Raw genomic sequence first — 21008 nt, 5'->3', positions numbered from 1 at the left:
TTACAGAGATGGCACTTAGTCATATGCCATTGCGTACATGGCCCAATGCAACTCAAGAGAGAATCAGAGATAAGAAACTTTTATTATAGGAAATATACACACAGCCTCCCCTCACACAGCCAATGAGGGTTCTTGCTGCCTCATCTGCTTCACAGCTCAGCCAATCTGAAAATATCCCTTTTCTCCCTTGCCTCTAAATCCTCTTTCCCTCTACTCTTATTTATTGAAGTCTGTAAAGCTTTGGGCAATGCGCTTTGTATGGCAAATACTAGACAAATTAAGCTTCTCCTGTATATTACTGATCCCTGAAGTATATCCATGCCAGTTTCAAATGATGGGGCTTTCACTCTCCTTTCCCTAGGGAAATGACTCTGTCTCGACCTCACAGTCAGGAAGCATTTGATGGGCTGGTACAAGAACTGTAAGAAAGAGGAGTTTGGCTTAAGTAGCAGGTTCCAAAGAAAGTTGCCAAATTCTGAAGATTGGCCTGGGAGCAGGTGTAATGGATCTCTCGCCAGGCACACACACATCATTAGGTGCCTGTATACTTCCTGCAAGCATTTTTGCACTACCTATTACAAGTTAGAACAGGTTCATTTTTGCACAGATAGCTGCATAGAGAGGTGGTGGCTGGGTCAGAACATCTGGACTACACCCCCCGAATACTAAGTCACACCCCAGCAAAGCCCTCACTGGCTCCTGTCATGGAAGCCCAGAACAGCAGCCTATCTGTGAGAGGCTCAGTTTTCACTCTGTCTGCCCAGCATTGTCTGCAGGTGTATTGAAATACCCCTGTGAAATTGGCTCCTGAGAATTGTGGCTATGACCCCACTACCTAACGCGTATTCATCTTGAACCAGCAGCGAATCAGAGTCACTAGATTGTAATGGCTGCTTACGGGGGGGGTCAGTACGAATCACTTCCTGTCATTTGGGCTGGAAGATAAATCTGTCACACTCAAATAAATCTGTCAAATAAAAGGGTCAGAGAACGGGACATTGCACTTGTAACATTCACAGAGTTTCGAATGACACCAAACATTTTAAATGACAGATTCTCAGCTCACCTTCTCACTCCACATAGTAGCATGGGAGTCTCTCTTGCCCCACAGTGCCTTAAAAGCTGTAGGGTACTTTGTGCTCCCCATTCTATCACTCCCGAGCCTCAACAGCCTTCCTTATAGGGCTCGGGAATAGGAATGTTTATAGGTTTTGAGGACACATAGGTGCACTTGGAGAATTTTACCTTTAGCTGCCTCGGGAAGTGAATGGGTTAGGACATGGGCCTAAGTAATCAATTTGAATAAATAGCCTTGTATGGCGGTACCTTCTCATTCAAAAGTTCCCAACTCACTGTATAGACAGTGGGCCAGAGTCTGAAGACTTGACTCAGGCCAAACTCTTGTTGTCTCCGATGGGAGTTTAGAGTGAACAAGGAATGTGTAAAAATGGAGTAGGGCCATCAGGAGTTGGCCATAAAAGCAGCCAGCCAGCCCACCCAGGGCACACTGCCCATCAGTGGAGAGAGAATAAATGTTTAGTTATGGAAACCAGGGCATATCCCTAATGACTCTCACAAAAAGTGCCAAGGGCCCTTGGAGCCTCTCCCCAAAGCAGGCAGAACTACGGCTTGTGCTAAAGACACAGATGCAGGTTCACTGCCTGGAACTCCATTTAGTTCCCCGAAGTGCACACAGGTTGAGTTCGCTCTGCCATGATTTGAACCTGTGGTTGCAGAGAGTTTCCAACAGAGGCTTAGAGCACTCAGGCTGCCTCCTTAGCAGTGCAGAGCTGTAACTATTGGGTGTAGAAGATAAGCAGCTAGCTTATGTAACAGAGGAAGGAAGGCCTTGCCTTGTTATGAAAATTAATGGTCATAATTCACTTACTACAGAGAATTAGGGATGAAACCTGAACTCATGTGAAAAATGTTTGCAAAGTACAGGGGAAATAACCAACTCCAGTTCGTAAAATTATTAACAGGTTCCCTGGCTCCATTGCCCCACGCTGCAAGAAGTGGAAGAGAACACAATAGTAAAAAGCCACTGAATGATGGACCTGTGATAAAGAACTTGGATTGGATTGTACGTGAACCAATCCAATTAGCTTTTTTTTCAAATAAATATTTACCTAAAAGCATCAATAGAAACACTTACAACAAGCCAGTGAATTGGCAGCTATTGCCTTTGTTATGATGCTTCATCTCTTTATTAGTTGCCCTTATTCATTCCTCGTTTAAGACAGATATTAAACATGGAAAAGACACACCTGTTATTCCTGCTGTAAGCACAGGGGAGGAGGGGAGGTGTCAGGTATTCAGCGGATATAAAATTTTTATTAAAGTTAATGTTTAAAATCAAATTTACACAAGTTAAGAGGGAAGGTACTGTACATCTGAGGTCGGGCTTGGGTTATTGGGGATTGCAAGTATCCATTACAAGGTTCACGAGGTACATACATATCACAACCAGCATAGATTCAGATTGAGGTGTGAGAGTTTTTAAAGCATCACTGGATAAGTGGGCTCAGGTACGCCACCCATGGAATGTATGAAGAGTCCAAGTCAGTATTGGTATTACAGTTGATCTTAGCCAAAAGCCAAAGAAAAAGAGTGTAACTTGAACTAACCCTTGTTTTCCGGTGACATTGCAAACTGACTCTCCTGTCAATCAGCTTTAATTCAGAACCTCTGATAGATTCCGGCTGATGAGTGATAAGTGACCGACGAACATACGATGAGACTCCAGGCCCAGTCTGTAGTCTCCATGCTCTAAAAAAAATCTGCTTAGAAATACTATTACCATCTGGGAAATGACCACTCATGAGAGCCTCTCTGAACAAGATTTGTTTCTCGCTGTGACTTCATCCAGATCTGAACTTCCCCAAAGTTTAGATCTGAGATTTTGGTACAAAGCTATGTCAGCTATGACATCTGAGTCCCACCCCAAAGTGACCCAAATTTTATGGGGGTTGAATCTGGCAGGTGAGCTTGGGCTCCCTCTTTAGTTTTAAAATAGGCCAACTTTTAGCTGTAATCAATTTGACAACATCCAAGAAACAAAAAGCTAGGTATTGTTAAAGTGCAAAGATAACAGAGCTTTCCTAGAAGCAATGCAGTTAGTAAAGGCACCCATGCCCATGAAAATGGAGGGCCAGATTCTAACACTCTCACGCATGTTGATTAGTACCTTACTCAGCGAGGAGTCCCATTTATTTCAGTAAGGACAGTTGCCCAGTAGGGCACTCTTTAATGTGAGTAAAGGTTGGCAGAATCCGGCCCTTAGAGATCATTCAACGCTGTGCTAACACATCAGTGTGTTTTCATCCTGGCCATGCTCTCACTGTACCTTTAAATCCAAGTCTCTGAACAACATAGTTAAAAGCATGTCATTGTCCTGGATGGAGCTAGAGGCATGGGATGCAATGGCATTTAGTTCTAGGCAGCCCGGCTCCCTTGCTGCCGGTAGCACATCTGTTGTTTGAAAGTCCAGAGGCTGCCGTTTGTTTTCAGGATATGACAATGAATCTAATGACATCAACTGGCCTGTGCTGCGTTCCTCAGGGAGGTCATTGCAGGTACAGACTGACTTTAGTAAGGGGGAGGATGATGATGGAGGAAGCCCATCCTCTGAGACAGAGTTTGTGTCAACTGTCAGTGAGGACAGCAATGGCAGCAATCCTGCCATCTGCCGTCTGTAGTTTCCTCCTTCCTGCAGCAGAGACAGTGACTGCTGAGGCATGTGCAGCTTAGCTTCCTCACAGTCTGTCTGGAGCATCAGCTGCTGCGCTGGCCCCATGGAGAACACTGATCCTGTCATGTCAGTGTCACTGCTTTCCCATAATCCTCTCTCTACCAGCTTTGGCCTCTGCTCCTTGTAGTTCTCATCACAGTACCTTTCGTCTGGTGTCTTGGTTTTAAGTTTGCCACTGACAAACCTTTCAGGAGAAATACCCTGCAGCATCTGGTCTGGCATCCTGTTGATGCATCTTGGGCTTTCAATGCACACTCCATATGTCAAGGCCAGAGGTTTCTTGTTCAGCGTGCATGGTAGATTTTCCTGGGCTATTTGAGGCGCGTATGCTGAAGAAAAACCATCCACTAGGCTGACTGGCTGAATGATGGGCTGAAACGCCAACACATTGGCCTGTTGTTGATAGGCAGTTTTTTGCAAAGGGAATAAAGATGTCTGCTGCAGCAGATTAATCGGCATTAACTGCGCATCTGGGGTATACAGAGTAGTTTTGGATAAATCATTAATGGGGCTTATAATATGCTCCACTGTTAGCATGAGGGGCTGGAAGGCTGAAATCCCTCTGAAGTCCTGTCGTGGTAGAAAGACAAACGTTAGTGAGTAGCAATGAAGCTGTGAGTTTTCAAAGTTTGTTTTATATTATTGCAAAATCCCTTTGGGAAACTGTGCATAGGAGCTTGCAATCCACCATACTGGATCTGATCCACTGGCCCAGCTGATCTGGGATCCCATGTTCCTTCAAAGAAAGGCAAATACCCCTCCTCGTGCACCAGACCAATTGTGCAATCCTCCATATGAGGGAACAACCTCCTTCTTCCCTCTGCTGTATTTGGCTCACACCCTGCTGCATGGAAATGGATTGCCCTTAGCTTAGCATGCAGAGCTCCCAATACTGTTAATGGCCATTCAAGTGGAGAGATAAACATGTAGGCCAAGGTTTTCAGACGTGACTAGTGACTTTGGATGCCTCAATTTTTGGGTGCCCAACTTGACGCACCTTAATGGGGGGCTGATTTTCAGAAAGTGCTGAGCATCCATCTTCTAAAAATCAAGTCCCTCTAAGTTATTGCCAGCTGGGCACCCAAGAATGGAGGCACCCAGAATCATTAGTCACTTTTGAAAACTTAGGCTGTAAAGAATAATAAAAGTATTGCTTTTGGGGTTCACAATTTTGAAACCTTCCAGCAGATCACCTCAAAGTCAGCCCTTCTCCAAGGAGAATAAACTAGCTTCCTTAACCTTTCATAACAAAGAGTCTTCAGACCTGCCATCACCTGCGTTGCCCTACTCTGAAACTCACCATAACAATCTTTCCTGAGCTAGAATGTCCAGGCTGCATTGCCAAAGGAGCGTTACACATGCCTCACACAATTACCTCTTCTGTACAGTTATCTGCCACAACTAGTCATGCTAGAATTCTATTTTTGGTGGGATAAGTCTCGTGACTGGAATATTGATATAGAGGGATGTATATTGTTTGGGAAGGGCAGGCAGGATAAAAAGGGAGGAGATACATCAAGAATATATGCACTCGTTCTGAGGTCCAGAAGGAGGTGAGAGACAGACCAGTTGAAAGTCTCTGGGTAAAGACAAAAGGGGTAAAACAATAGGGGTGATGTCATGGTAGGTGTCTACTCTAGACCACCAAATCAGGAAGAGTAGGTGGATGAGGCATTTCTAGGACAAATAACAAAACTATCTAAAACACAAGACCTGGTAGTAATGCAGGACTTTAACTACCCAGACATCTTCTGGAAAAGTAATATGGCAAAACACAACATGGTCTTGGACTGTACATGGGAGAACTTTTTGTTTTGGAAAATGGAGGAAATAACCAGAAGGACAGCCACGTTAAACTTGATTCTGACGAAGAGGGAGGAATTGGTAGAGCACCTGAAGGTGGAAGGCAACGTGGGTGAAAGCAATCATGAAATGATAGATTTCATGACTCTAAGGAGCGAAGAGAGTGAGAGCAGCAGAACAAGGACAATGGACTTCAACGCAAACTTTAAACAATATCTAAGGGAAAAAGGAGTTCAGGACAGCTTGCAGTTTCTCAAGGAGACAATATTAAAGGCACAACTACAATCTATCCTAATGAAAGGAAAAGACAGGAAGACTAGTAAGAGGCTAATATGGCTCCATCAAAAGCTCTTTAATGACCTGAAAACCAAAAAAGGAATCCTACAAAAAGTGGAAACATGGATGAATATAGCTAAGCAGGAGTTACAAAAGAACAGCACAAGCGTGCAGGGACAAAATCAGAACGGCTAAGGCACAAAATGAATTACATCCTAGCAAGGGACATAAATGGGAATAAGAAGAGGTTCTTTAAATACATTAGGCACAAGAAAAAGATGAAGGGAAATGTAGGTCCTCTATTTAGTGGGGAAGGAGAGCTAATAACTGATGACATCAAGAAGGCTGAGGTGTTTAATGCCTATTTTTCTTCATGCTTTACTATAAAATTAATGGTGCCCAGATAACTCAACACAATTAATACTAACAAGGCAGAAAGAACACAAGCCAAATTAGGTAAAGACTAGGTTAAAGAATATTTAGATAAGTTGGATGTGTTCTTTCATCCTTGAATATTTAAGGAATAAGTTGAAACAATCTTAGAAGTGCTAGCAATTATCTTTGAGAACTTCTGGAGGACGGGCGAGGTCCCAGAGGAATGGAGAAGGACAAACAGAGTACCTCTCTTTAAAAAAGGGAACAAAGAGGATCGGGGGAATTATAGTGTTAATAATAGTGTTATAAGGAATAGCCAGCATGGATTTGTTAAGAACAAATCATGCCAAACCAGTCTAATTTCCTTCGTTGAAGGTTACTGGCCTAGTGGATGGGGGAAAGCAGTAGATGTGATATATCTTGATTTTAGTGAGGCTTTTGACACAGTCCCACATGACAGTCTCATAAGCAAATTAGGGAAATGCAGTCTAGATGAAATTACTATACAGTAGGTGCACAACTAGTTGGAAGATGATACTCAAAAGGAGTTATCAATGGTGTACTGTCAAACTAGGACAGCGGAGAGGGTCAATCCGGGTCCATTACTGTTAAAATATTTTCATTAATAAGTTGGATAATGGAGTGCAAAGTACCACACTGAGGAAGGAAAAATCAAATGCACAATTACCAAATGGGGAAGGGCTAGGTAGTGGTTCTGTTGAGAAGGATCTGGGGGTTCAAGGGGATCACAAATTCAATGAGACAACAATATAATGCAGTTGCAAAAAGGACTGATATTCTGGGGCGTATTAACAGGAGTGTTATATGTAAGACACTGAAGGTAACTGTCCCATTCTACTCAGCACTGGTGAGGCCTCAGCCAGAGTACTGTACCCAGTTCTGAGCACCACACTTTAGGAAAGATGTGGACAAACTGGAGAGAGTCCAGAGAAGAGCAGTAAAAATAATAAAAGGTTTAGAAAACCTGACCTATCAGGAAAGGTTAAAAAAAGCCCTGGGCATGTTTGGTCTTGAGAAAAGAAGATAGAGGGGGGACCTGATAACAGTCTTAAAATATGTTAAGGGCTGTTATAGAGAGCATGGTGATCAACTGTTCTCCAGGTCCACTGAAGGCAAGACAAGAAGTAACGGGCTTAAATCTGCAGCAAAGGAGATTTAGGTTAGATATTAGGAAAAACTTTCTAACTCTAAGGGTAGTTCAGCTCTGGAATAGGCTTCCAAGTGAGTTTGTGGAATCCCTGTCATTGAAGGGTTTTAAGAACAGGTTAGACAAACACCTGCCAAGGATGGTCTAGGTTTACTTGGTCCTGCCTCAAGCACTGGGGGTTGGACTTGACTTCTCAAGGTCTCTTCCAGCCCTACATTGCTATAATTCCATGATCCTATTCAGATGGATTCACATTCTCCCATATTAAACATTTCCTGTAAAGACTTAAGGACACTTACCAAAGACTTTGGCCGTGCTGTGTGTTGCTTGATGTATTTATAGCTCACATAACATACCACAGCAAACAGCGATCCTGTAGCAAATGTAACTCCCGCAACACAGTATAGGAGCCAGGTGGTGTCTGTTCAGTGGGGGGGAAAAATGCAATTTAGCCTCACAGAATAGGGTTGGAAATAATGTACTGGATCATCTAATCCATCCTCCAGCATTCAGTTCTTAGGGCTTAATGGTGCCATTAAGCACATCTGTTTTCCACCATGCTCTTTATTGCTGCTTGAGATCATCACTTTTTTCCCCATTCCTAATGAACTGGTTAGAATAAATTGATCCCACTCCTTCTTATAACTCTGAGTGTAATTGCAAACTGTCTCTCCTAGGCAGCTCTCCTCATGGTTAGCTGTGTATGATTGCACAAAGGCCTTGAGGTAGTGGAAACTTAAAACAAAGGAATAACATGCTGCTGGACTGTGCTCCGTGATGTAGTGGTTCTCAAGCCTTTTCATGGAATGGATCCACCTCTTATTAGAGTGTCACATGGACACCTCCCCTCCCATGGGCAGCAGGTATCAATGGCCAGGGGAGGCTAAGCCTCCCCTAACCCAGGCTGTGGCCCCACTCTGCCCCAAGACCCTGCCCTCGCTCCCCCTGTCCCCCAAAGCTAGCAGGGCCTCAGCTCCAGTTGATGGGCTTGAGCTTAGGGCTCGGGCCAGCGGCCAGGGGCTGGGGCAGCCAGGAGTGGCTTGGGCCAGCCAGCAGCCCCGGGCAGCTTGGGGATCAGGCCAGACAGCACGGCTGGGGCTCCTCTGGCCGTAGGGAGAGGGGTAGGGAGAAGGGGGAGGAGTGCTCGAAGCTTCAGTGGGTGGAGGGGTGGGGCCAGTGCTAGCTTCCCTGAAGGGGGGCGGGGTTCACCCACCGCCCATGTCCCCTCCACATTTCCAACTACACGGGCCTCTAATTCAGACATGCAGATTTAGCAGGCTCACCTGGTAACGTACTAACGGAAAACACATGAGGCTGGCTTCTTTTTTCTAAGTACTTGAGATATATTGTGACATTATATTCAGTGTCTGGGTTCAAGTCAGAAACTTCAAATTCTTTCTTGTTCTCATTCTTTTCCCACTGTTCAAACAAAAAACAAAACAAAACAAAAAACCCCAAAGCAGAGATTTGTATTTTAAAGAGGTTAAATTATTTAATTACTTCAACTCCAATTGAAAAAAATCAACAAAAAACTTGTATTAACCAATAAAATCCTCACCTGACTCTTACTAATAACCCCCAAGACTAGCAAAACATCTGATTAGTTTTTCACCATTAGGTTGTTTGCTTTTTGTATTTCACTTCCCTGAGACAATGAAGATAGTACAGCTGGTTGGATAATTTTCACTGCAACATATTTCCATCACAAAATGATATTTTGACAAAACTAAATTTTTCAACAAAAATCACATTGATGTTGCTGAAATTTTGTTTAGGAAAATATTGAGGAAAAACTTTCAAAAGTGTCAAAAGAGCCAGTTTTGACATTTTTGGAACAAAGAGTTTTGATTTTTCATTTTAAACAACTTCTCATTTTGAAATGTACATATCAAAAGAGAGCTAAAATTGAAACAAAACGTTTCAGCTGACCTGAAATGAATGTTTCATGAAAATTTTTGAAATTGTGGGGTTTTTGTCGCTATTTAGAATGAAAAAAAGTTTCAAAATCTTGAAATTTTTCATGGGACAGATTGAAAATCCATTTTCCAACCAACCCTCCCAGATAGGTCATGTTCCCGTTTGAGTCTGGTCAGTTTCTAGTCAGTTGTAGGACTGGGCTTCTCTGAATATCAAAGATACTGAAAATTCTCGTTCTTCAGAAATCGCATCTAGCATGAATTCACTTTTATGCCTGCCCTGCCCCCGCATTTTATTCAGACAAACCAGGCTGGGTTTTACGAAAGCCAACAGTTAGTGCGTGTGTGGAGGTGATACCTCTTGGTGTGTCTTTTGGCTGAATAGCATCATGTGGTAATCGATGGTACCAAATCTGCTGTAGATGTCTTCCACAGTTAGCTGGGAGCCATCCTCATCTCTCAGAGGGGTGTAGGGGGGTTGGATGAAAAACTTTATGGATCTAATGCTAGGAACGTATTTCACCGCCGGCTTTCCAATAGTAGCTAAGAAGATGGAGAGTGGACAATGTCATTTAACTAGACGAAAGATGATAAATTACTACAGCATCTGTTTAGCGAGTATAATTATTGCTTCTGACATTGTAACAGTGCCCTTCAGCCCGATATGCCCGACAGCCTAGAGTTATTAAACTTTTATGGAGCTTTATAAAATGTGGCATCAATCATTCCTTATCGCAGGCTGTGAAAGAGTCACTATGAACGATGAATTCTCAAATAAACTGAAGGGCAAGTGTCAAAAGAAATCGAACAAGATTATAGGTGGAGGCAAAGCGCTTGATCAGCTGTGAGTTAAAAGCGACCGCCTGTAGTGCATCAGGGTCACGGAGCCTTAAAAATCAAACTGTAGAGAATGGCTGTGGGGTACAATAGTCCCACCTTGAGATGCACCCCAAAGAAAGGTGAATTTCTAATAGTTAGGGATACTACATGGCACTTTTATAGCACGTTTCATACAAGGATGTCAAAGTGCTTTGGAAACACTGAGGCCTACATCTAAAACTTGGGTCGACCTAGCTACATCACTCAGGGATGTGAAAAATTCACACCCTTGAAAGATATAGTTAAGCTGACCTAAACCCCAGTATAGACACACTTAGGTTGACGGAAGCACCACTGTGGAATTTAGATATACATATACCCTAAGTCTCACAATGTCCCTGTGAAGTAGGCATGGCAAATATTACCGCCATTTTACAGAGAGGGTAAAATGAGGCAGAAAGAGGCTAAAGGACTTGCCCAAGGCCACAGTGTCAATCAGTGGCAGACATGATTTGGAGGTGGGATTATGTTAATTATTCATAAGGCTGGCAGATTATCCTATCCTTCTACAGCTCCAATCTCACAGCTTCCATGACTAGGTCTGTGGCTGCTCACAGACTCCCATCATACCCCTCTTAGTGTTCTGCTGGGTCTCGCTTTCCCCTAATAGAGCTCACAAGTGCGCTAAGCTGGGCAGTTGCTCCTTCAGAGATATCTGGCTTTCTGGGGTAGGTCAGCAGCCCGTCTCCACCTCCAACCCACTCTGGACACAAATGTCAGCAGGAGCCCAAAGCTCCCTAGTCAAACTCCTTCCTGTCCAGCATCACAGTCTCTTTCAGAAAACACCCACAAGCCCCTTTCCATAGTGGCCTTTGTCCTGCAACACTGAAGCCAATGGACATGTCACAATAAACATCAACGAGAACAGGACTGAGCCTACAGTAATCAGGTGTGGTGTTAACAGACTCAGCCTATCCCTTACTGTCTTCTCTGGGGTAGAATCTCTGTGAGCAGACCCAGTCGGAAGAGCAGCAGTTCTGGACTATGGCCCTCACTCGAGCATAGTAGGGCTCTCCGAAGTTTTCCGTCTCGTGCGTGAGGTTACAGAAGGGCTGCGTGATATTCTGGCACTCGCTCTTCTGAAGCCAGTCTTCATCCCCGTACCTAAGAGAAGATAAAGTGACTGCTCTCAGTCCACCCTATCGAATTGCTAGAATATATTTTACACAATCATAGACACACATGTGTGCACACTCCCTAAATATTTGAGATCTGCAATATCAAAGTAATGACCAACATAAATGCCACTATTTTCTGCTTCTCGAGTGCTTTTCAGAGCAGGATCTCAGAGCATTTTACAAATATGAGTGAATTAAGCCTCAGAATGCTCTTGTGAAGTGTCATTTCACACACCCCCATTTTACAGATAGGGAAACTGAGGCACAGAGCAGGGGAGTGACTTACCCAAAATGAACAGTCAATCCTGTAATAGAACCCAGGTCTTATAGCTCCCAGACCCAAAGTGGTTTCTAGCCCTCTATAAATGACTCAGTATACAGATTTGGGACATACAATTACTGGGTTGTTTAAAGATTCTTTTCTTTCAGCCACTGGTGAGAATTTATTCAGCGAGTGGGTAACTTTTTGTCCTATCTCTTTATGAAAAAGGGGCTTATTTACATGAACAACAGAATCAGCGTAAAAAAGTGGCCAGGAAGTACATACAACTCATATTCACTGCAGCTGGCAAAGACCTTGAACAGATTAAAGGTGACATTTGCAGAATTGGGTGCCTAACGTTAGATACTTATATCCTTTATCTAGACATCTAAAGAGGCCTGATTTCTAGAAGGGCTGAGCACCTATCTACCCAGCTGACAGGCAATGGGTACCTCTGGGAACCCAGCTACTTTCTGCATTTAGGTTCCTAGATATGGATTTAGGCAGATGTTGACACCCAACATGGAACATTTTGACCCTGGTTACTAAAGGAAACTCCGCTTCAATTCTGAGCTGTGGATCATAAGGTTGGTATGTAAGGAGCACACGCCCTCTCTGCCTTTTCTGGAAGGGGTTCAGGAATCCCTGTGTTTGCTGTGTTTGCAGGCTGGTAACCAGGACCCTAGAGGAGAATTTTTTATTCCTTCTTAACTGACAATCACTCTCCAGCTGAGGTTAACTCCAAGACCCTGGAGCTCAGTTCCAAACAGTGTCATTTCCATGGCAGTCAAAGAAGCAGCCACTGGCAGCTAAGCCTGCTTTCCTGCTCCAGCCCTTTTCTCCCTGAAATCCAGGAACTCAACACCCATTCAAGCAGGACCCCAAGGAGAAGGCAAAGCCCACATACCGTTTGTACTGGACTTCATACACTGTGCCCGGGGGAGTGTCTGCTTCGCTTTCCCACTTGAAGATGTTCTCAAAGTTTGTAGAAGAAAAGGCTGCATGTTTCAGAAGTGGTGACCTCTCTGCAATCGAACAGCCTAGAGGAACGAGGGAGCTAGCATTGAAAGGCACCTTCCAAGTCATAACACCAGGGTTTCCAGCTTTGCCACAACACTCAGCTAGCTGCAGGGGTGCTAGTTATCCCTATGGTAGTGATCAAGGACTACAGTCTATGCCCATTACAGTCAGCTGGAGATGGGCTGAGGACCTGGTGTTTGGATCTGGACTGAGCTTAGGCTGGAGCTGGGGATGAGGCCAGTTGCTGGAAACAGCCTGCAATTCTGCAGCAGTGCACTTAGCACAACAAGCCACATGTGACTGGTCAGATCTTGAGCTGGACCCCCCAAGCATTCAGCACAGCTTGTGGGGAGTAGCAAGGGGCTACAGTGCCTTTATGCCATCTCTGCATTCCTGTAGACCTTGAGCTGTCCAGGCCTCTGGCTGGTTCCCTGAAGGCTGCTCTGATTTACACCATCAGCTCTAAGGGTCATTCAGGCAGTCCCGAATCAGCCAGGTATAAAGGGGTGCTGGCCATGCTCCCTTTCCCCTGGGTCACGCCCACCCTGGCCATGGGGAGGGTGGGTGGAGACTAAGCTCTTGGGGCAAGGACCATCTTTCTGTCGCGTGTCTGTGCAGTGCCTAGCACAATGGGGCCCTGTTCCTTGGTTGGTGGGCCCCTAGATGCTACTGCAATATATATAATAAGTGCCACTCTAGTGGCTTGACACCACCTGAGGATTCCCCTGATCTGGGTACCAAAGGCAGCTTGCCAAGAACAATCCCTGCCTCCCTGCCTCTTCCCTGGGCAGTGAGGAGCATTACGCTAACATTTAGGGTGTCACTTCCTGGCTGACCTTGCTGAACCCTGAATGAGTGAGTGCAAAGAGAGAAGTCGGACGGTTAGTTGGGTTGGATTCAGGATGATTGTACAGAGAGCAATACTCAGAGGAGTTGCTGAAGGGCCTGGCAGTGGACTCTGGCCTGGGAGCGTCAGGGTGAAGACAACTCCCCAGCTACGTGGCATCTGACTTCACCAGGCTCGGCCCAGGAGTCTGGCTCTGGGAATCAGGGAAATCACTTGATCTTTCTCTAGGTGCTCCAGAGAGCTAGCTCTGCCCCAGCAATCAGCCCAGCGAGACGCTGATGTGAGCCACGGACCAGGGCTCAGGCTTTGGGCTCCCTTCAGAGCACTCACTCACGTAAATACACAAGGCAAGGTTTTCCCACAACTTATTCGTGCTACCTGCTGCTCTGGAATGCAGCCGAGGGAACTGATCCAGGCTCTTGTGTTTAGCATCTAACCCTCAAAGAGGCCGTGTTTACACAGCATGCCCTGGCTGTCCTCTGGAGCCAATGACCTACATTTTCAGAATATAAATGTAGGTGCAGCTGAAGCGACAAGGAAACGTATTGGCACCGTGCAATATGTAAACAGGGGCTGGCCAGATTCTGCCCTGACGGACGCCCCCATTCTGAGTGCGAGCTGTTCAGGCCGGAGCCGTGCCTGCCTCTGTCTGTGCAGGGCCCAACACAGCTTCCCTCTGGGCACAAGGGCAGTGCACACGGATAGTAACGTGGGCGCTGGTGGGGGCGGAAAGAGGGCAGGACGTAGCCAGCCCCTGTTTGCCCCAGGGTGAAAGGCCCTCTGTGGGCTCCTGGAGCCAGGCCTGAGGGCTGATCCTGCGGCCCCTGTGCTCACATAGCCAGCCTCGGAAAGACGCTGCCCCTGGCGCTGCTCAGCATAAAAGGGTTGCTGCTGCCTTTTCTGTTGCCCTGCTGTCCCAGAACGCCCCTGGGGTCAGCACGTGGCTCTGAGTCTTCCTCTGCCCACGAGGGAGTTGGGGCAAATGCCGTCTGCGTGCTACCTCCACACCCCCACAGCCCGCTTGCTCCCCACAGAAGTCCTTTTTGCTCAGATGTGTCCTGGAAGGGGCTTGGAGGAAGGGGGGGGGGCAGGAGCCTGGCCATGGTCTGTGGCACCGGAGAGCCTGTTGGATTCCTACACAGACACCGGAGCGAGTTAACCCAGCTGGGAGCAGCCATAGGTCCCACTGTCGCCTCCATGGCTGCTACTTAGCATTCCCAGGGGGACCCAGCCACTGGCAGGAGGGGGCCCCAACGGAACGCAGGGGAGAAAGGGGCTTTCCATGTGGATGGCTCCATCTGCCCCGGATTCGGAGGCACACTTCAAACAGATCTCAGGGATCCATGGTGCGGAGAGATCTGAACCCCTCACCCTGCCCCTGTCCCACACCCCTGTCCTGAGGATCCTGCTGCTGAAGGGGATGACGCGGCCCCTTAGTCATTAAGCTCAGCTCTTCGCCTGGTGTATTTGCTGACGGTAACTGGCCTCAGCTCTGGGGCTGCCTCTTGCAGAAACTCAGCCAATGATCTGACCCCTATGATCCCTCTATCTCCCTTCCCCCGCCAGTTTCCTATTGCACCTTCCTCCATCCCCAGGGTCTGCTAATTTTGAGAGGTCCTGATCCAAAGCCCATTGAAGTCAATGGGAGCCTTTCAGTGATTTCGACAGGCTTTGGATTGGGCCTAGGGCAAGCCCCTAGTCCTTCCCTTGCTAGTCCGTACAGCACCGTGCACTCCAGCAGCGCTACAAAAACAACTAAGACTAGAGCAATGCTGGCAGAGAGCTTAAAAACTAACCCGAGCAGAAGCGAACTCTCTAGGTCAGTGGTTCTCAACCAGGGGTCCGGGGCCCCGTGGGGAGCTGTGAGCATGTTTCAGTGGGGCCGCCAAGCAGGGCCAATGGGACCCAGGGCAGAAAGCTGGGACTGAAGCCCAGGACCCTGAGTCCCACCACCCGGGGTTGAAGCTGATGCCTAGGCAATGTAACTTCGCCAGGGCTCCTGTGGCGTGGGGCCCTAGGCAATTGCCCTGCTTGCTATCCCCTAACACCAGCCCTGGCTTGTATATGCAGAAAACCAGTTCTTGTGGCACAGGCGGGCTGTGGAGTTTTTATAGCATATTGGTGGGGGCCTCAAAGAAAAAGGTTGAGAACCCCTGCCCTAAGTCTCATTTCAGGGCAGCCACGTAACAGCCACCCCCTGCTGGGGGAACCAGCCCCTGCACCAGTAAAACCATTGAAGGCCGTGGTTCTCCCGGTTGAAAGGAAATGAAAGCCGGTACTTACCCACCAGGGAACAGACAGCCCAAAAGATCAGAGACTCCTTCATGAATGACTCTGTGAGCTGGGACGTGAAGATGGGGATGTTTCCCAAGTCCAGGTGAGTCACCTCTGAAGGGAAGTAATTTCCTGTCTTCGGGAATGTAAGCGACGCCGGCCAGGAACAGGCTGCAGAGCTACCGGCCTGCCTTCATTCCCGTTGGAGCACATGAAGCCGTGCGCGCGCAAGAGGGAATGGGAGTCCACGCACGCACTAACTGTGTCGTACAAAGGTACACAAGGAGTGAAAAGTTCCCCGCTTTCTGAACTGGAGCCAAGTGCCTGTTTTCTGATAAGGAACTGCCTGCCTGAAAGCCCTTGCTGGTACTTCCCATCCTGGCGCTGGTTTTTCTGGTCTGGTGGCTTTACGACTGTTATTTTAAAAAGCAAGACTGGTGTCGGTGCATAGTTGTGGTTACGTAACCTCTGCAAACAAGGCAGCTAGTTTCATTGGAAACACCTTGTGGCTGGTTCCTTCACTCCAAAAACACCCACCTCACTTGTTAGTGAGCTCTATGCCTGGTGCATTTAATATGCATTAGAATCGACTGGCCGATGTGCAGCACTGCCCTCTATAGAATGGAATCTGAATTGATCAACTGTGTGTCATAGTCCCTACATCATTAGCTAGCTATGGAGATTTTCCTGTAGCTCAAGCAGTAGGGGCCTGGAATTTTGGAGCCAGAGGAGCCAAGCTGTATCCCCTATTACAGCTGTGAAGTTCCAAGTGACCACTACAGCCAGCCCATGAACAACCATCCTACTGTAGATGTGGCTGTTTGTTACATAACGTCCCCCCCAAAAATCATGGGTTTGGCCCCCTCAAAAAAAATCATGAGGTTTAATCTATATTCAGGGCTCTTGTTCTTTGCCTTCCAGTCTTTGAGCCTTTTGGGCACCTTCAGGTCACAATTTCAGGCTTTTCTCCGCAACCACAAGGGACAGAGACTTCTTTTTAAAAGGCTGAGCTTCTCACCTAATCCCATGCCTCCAGGAGCTGGGGCTTTAAGAACAAACCAAGTATCATGAGACTTGTGATAAAGTCATAAGAGTTGGCACCGCTTCTCACTCTTTGTTTGGCTTGGAAGAGTTCCCAGGAACAGCGATTTTGTGTGCATAGCCATGGAAAAGCCCCCACTCCCTGCAAGCTATCTGCTCCCGGACTCTAAAGTACAGTAACTTCCTTGCTAGTGGATGGATTCTTGCTTGGATATTTCTGGGGTTTGTATTATCAATTGCTCAGTATCTTACTGTTCACAATAGAGTGAAATCCTGGGGCTCAAGTGTTGCCTAGGCCTATCCTGGCCTACTACATAAATCTGGATTTCACCTGAGGCAGAGCAAAACAGCCACCCTCCCTGGCATCTAGCTGCTAACACCACCAGAGCTTTAGCCCAAGAAAATGGCGGATCAATGAGATCACCCTCATAGCATTCCCTGAGTGTGTAACAGAGCTGCGTATGAACAGCCAGGGGCCGACCTCTCGGCCCCATTCTGGGGTGGGAACTTGGTACTCTTTAAAGCCAATTTAAAAATCCAAAATACTTGGTTTCCCCTTTCATTTTTCCTTGGAGTTTGGTTTAGATGCAAAGCTTTTCTCCCAAGCACAAACCATCCCAAATGAGCCTGGGGCCCAGCTTACAACCTCTTTAAATTAATTACAAACACTCATCGAATACAGTAGTAAAGCCCTGTGCCCCATAACCTGATTGTGATGTCCTGAAGGCCAAACATATATTAGAAAAATACCATACCTGATGCCTACCCAGTCCCTGGCCTTGATCCTCTATTATTCTCTAGTTCTCTACCTCAGATTTATTCTAGCACCCATCCCAGTAGAATATAAGCCCTGAGGAATGCTCCGAGTGCGCCACAAATTCACAGAAAAGCGTGGGTATGTATCCCTCCCATCTCACCTGGGCAAGCTGTGGAAGTCCAACCAGTTGATTAAGCAAAACCCACCTATCAATTAGCACTGCTTGTGTCTAATCACACAGCCCTGTCCATCAAGGAGCTCTGTGGATGAAGACTGTAAAACTGTCCTCATGTTTTCCTCTCCTCAGAACTCATGTTACTTGTTAGAAGAAGAAGCAGGTTGACCCAGATGCGGATTGAGTAGATGGAATCCGAGACTTGTTCCCCTGGACCCAATTGTCCAGTAAGCCCCAAACTGATTACAACACACTCTTTTTGTTTAGATTAGTATGTACACACCTACATCCGTTACAACACCCCAAAAACCCTTATTCAGTAATAGAAACACCTACCGTTAGTAAACCCACCCCTATTTAGTACTCATAACATTACATGTTACTTTTATCTTGAAGATACATTTCTTTGCAACAATTTGTTGCCATAAATCTCTCTCATCAGCAGTTCTCAGGGGAGGGAGGAAGGGGCCCTAAGCCAGGGCTTGTTTATGTAGCTGGGAAAGGGAGGGAGGGGAAGATAATATTCCTTTTATCTTCTTTTACACAAAGGGCATTTCTCCTGCAGTCTTCTGCAGCTGCATCCTTATCAATCTGTATGAACAACAGAGATGGGAACCATCTGGCAACTTATATTTTAGACAAAGAAATACTGAAGAATTTGCAACTGATGTATTAGACAAAGTAATACTGAAGAATCTGTAACTTATGTATTAGACACAAAGATATTGCCTACATATGCCTTTGTCCTCTAATGCCACGTCAGCACATTAGCAGCTTATTGTTATACTTAACCCTAAAATATCCCAACATGACTTACAACCCCGTGTTGACAGGGACTTGCTAGTTGCTATAGCTCATGATGACCTATGTAAGGACTATGATGGGGGTGCTTCCCTTAGTCCTCAAGAGCATTGCATCACCTGAGATGCTTTGAGATTATTATTCGAAGGCCTTGCTTGTCTGTCTTCATTTGTAGAGGGATGGAACCTGCCTCATGGAATTTGTTTTTCTTCAGAGAGAGGGGGACCAAGCTGTAAAGCTCAGAAATGGGGTTGGAGTCCAGCCTTCCCAAGTTTGTGGGGGGTCTGTGAGCTCCAGTGAGGCAGAACTGGAACGAGTGTCATTTATAACACAGCTTTAACATGAAACTCTGCTTGGAACTTTGAGGGTGAGAAATCTTGTCATCTGATTTTGCAGTTAATAGATTTTAAGGCCAGAGCGATGATTTGATCATCTAGTGTGACCTCCTGCGTTATACAAGTCAGAACATTCAACCCAGGGATTCCTGCCTTAGGCCCAATAATTTGTGAACAAAGAGCATCCAGCTGCATTGTTCTTCCCAATAGACCACACTCCTGCATTCACGGACAGCAAGATCAGCGGTGCTGACATTATGTGAGACTAAATCCCAAATCACTGAAGTTTTGCTAAAGCTTGCCAGAGTACTGCTGCTGGCTGGGTGTGTACAAACAGCCTGAATTAGAGCTCCATGTAAATCAAAAGCTTGTCTTTTTCACCCACAGAAGTTGGTCCAATAAGAGATATTACCTCACCCATCTTGTCTCTCTAACAGCAGCAGCCCCAGAGAACAAACTTTCTAAACCACTGCCCTCTGGTGGCAGGTTAGACACATAGCATTTGTCATCACTTCCCTGAGTGTTTTCACATTAAAGGTTGATTTTTAGAGACGGAGAGCCCATCCGTTGCTCACAGCGGGCCTGAGTTTAGCACCTCTGCAAATCAGCCTGCAAACTCCCCTCAGATAAAGAAATCAGATCCCTGCAACATGCAGCAAATTCTTAGCCTATGTTCTCCTCCCAGATCTGCAGATGGAAGCGAATCTGGTTCTGTATCTGGGTCTACAATTCCCCATACAAAGGGGGACAAAGGCAATTGTGATGTGGACACATGTCCACCGAGAACTGGACTGAGACCATCAACTCATTTCCCACCGACTGTCAAACTGTCAAATGGTAACAACTTTCAGTCACTACTCGAGTCTGGTCTGAAACGATGGTGTTGGTCCTGCATTGAGCAGGGGGTTGGACTAGATGACCTCATGAGGTCTCTTCCAATCCTAATCTTCTATGATTCTATGATAATATGCTGAAGTCCAGATCTGGTTCTGAACCCTGTGGCTTGCTGCTGTCTCTAGTCATTATCTGATCTGAAACATAGGGAGTGACCAATAATGGTGAAAGGCATTGTTGCCATTATCCATCACCTGACCCCTTCCCCCGCTTCTGGTGCTTAATCTCAGTCTCCCCATCCCCTGAAGGCTGTGAACATTAAAGACCCACATTAATACTCCCCTGCCTTTTTCTCCCAGTGTAAACTGTCTAAGGTAGGGGGGAGGGATAGCTCAGTGGTTTGAACCCTGGCCTGCTAAACCCAGGGTTGTGAGTTCAATCCTCAAGGAGGCCACTTAGGGATCTGGGGCAAAAATTGGTCCACCTAGTGAAGGCAGGGGGCTGGACTCAATGACCTTTCAAGGTCCCTTCCAGTTCTAGGAGATTGGTATATCTCCAATTATTATTACCTAAGGTATGACTCCATGAGCATGGAGAGGTCTGAGCAGAGGCAGCTCACCATTTCCCCTTCAACAAGTCTGCTTTTCTTGATTTCCTTTACTGGAATAAAACATACACAGCAAGTTCATTTTAGCTGGAAACACCACAAGTAAAACACCATCAGTCCCTAGAGACGGGCACAGATCCCACCTCTGTCTAGCACCAGCAGCCTACAACAGCAAATAGTATTCTTGGAGGAAAGAAGTACCATCAGTGCTTAATTTGTAATGAAAGAGGTGCTGAGGCTCAAGCAATTATGTGCCAGGCCTCAAGCAATTATTTTACATTCATAACGAATGCATCCATCCCAGTGGCGCCAGGGCTCTGAACTGCCAAGCCTAGCAGTGCCGGGCAGCCCTGGCACAAATGAAGCAGTGTGCACGATGAATTGCTTAGAATTTCAGTCCGACCAAGTGTTGATGGGAGGGGCTGGAAGGGATTCCATTCTGGCAAATAGCGTGGGCTTTCTCAGGTGAGCAGAGGCGGCCCTGTGTTGTGTTGGGGAAATGCAAACACACACACAAATGCACCCCGCCACCCCCTAGAACATTATTGCTTCAGTACACAGCAGCTTTGAGGCACTCTGCTCAGCAGGGTGAATTTCAGCACCGACAGGTGTGTTTTTATATAAATCAAAATAAATAACCAAAACAAACATCTCCCATTGCCGGCCTCGATGTTTGCTCGCTCTGGTGAGCTCTGCAGGCTGACGGGGAAGCTTCCTTTTCCCCACGAAAGGCAGACGTGGCCCCATGTCTATGTGGGAGGCAAATGTC

The 21008-nt window shown here is 46.4% G+C and overlaps 1 protein-coding gene across 3 annotated transcripts; it reads right to left on the bottom strand.

Annotated features, from left to right (window-relative positions):
- Positions 1–2199: 2199 nt before the first annotated feature.
- Positions 2200–17900, bottom strand: IL22RA1 (interleukin 22 receptor subunit alpha 1). 3 transcript variants are annotated; one of them, XM_039511751.1, is made up of 8 exons: positions 17648–17900; positions 15699–16102; positions 12456–12588; positions 11091–11272; positions 9648–9832; positions 8657–8792; positions 7673–7794; positions 2200–4321 (listed from the first exon to the last, which is right to left on the bottom strand). In XM_039511751.1, the coding sequence occupies exons 2-8, from the start codon at positions 15739–15741 to the stop codon at positions 3338–3340; spliced, it is 1785 nt and encodes a 594-aa protein (XP_039367685.1). In that variant the 5' UTR covers positions 15742–16102; positions 17648–17900; the 3' UTR covers positions 2200–3337. The 3 variants fall into 3 exon arrangements, with proteins under 3 accessions (XP_039367685.1, XP_039367687.1, XP_039367684.1); XM_039511753.1 differs by having other exon boundaries at positions 17694–17900; XM_039511750.1 differs by having other exon boundaries at positions 15699–17900.
- Between the last annotated feature and the right edge of the window lie 3108 nt (positions 17901–21008).

Source organism: Mauremys reevesii, linkage group 23, assembly GCF_016161935.1.
Source record: "Mauremys reevesii isolate NIE-2019 linkage group 23, ASM1616193v1, whole genome shotgun sequence".
NCBI classification, from domain to species: domain Eukaryota; kingdom Metazoa; phylum Chordata; order Testudines; family Geoemydidae; genus Mauremys; species Mauremys reevesii.
This window is presented reverse-complemented; position numbering and strand designations above follow the sequence as displayed.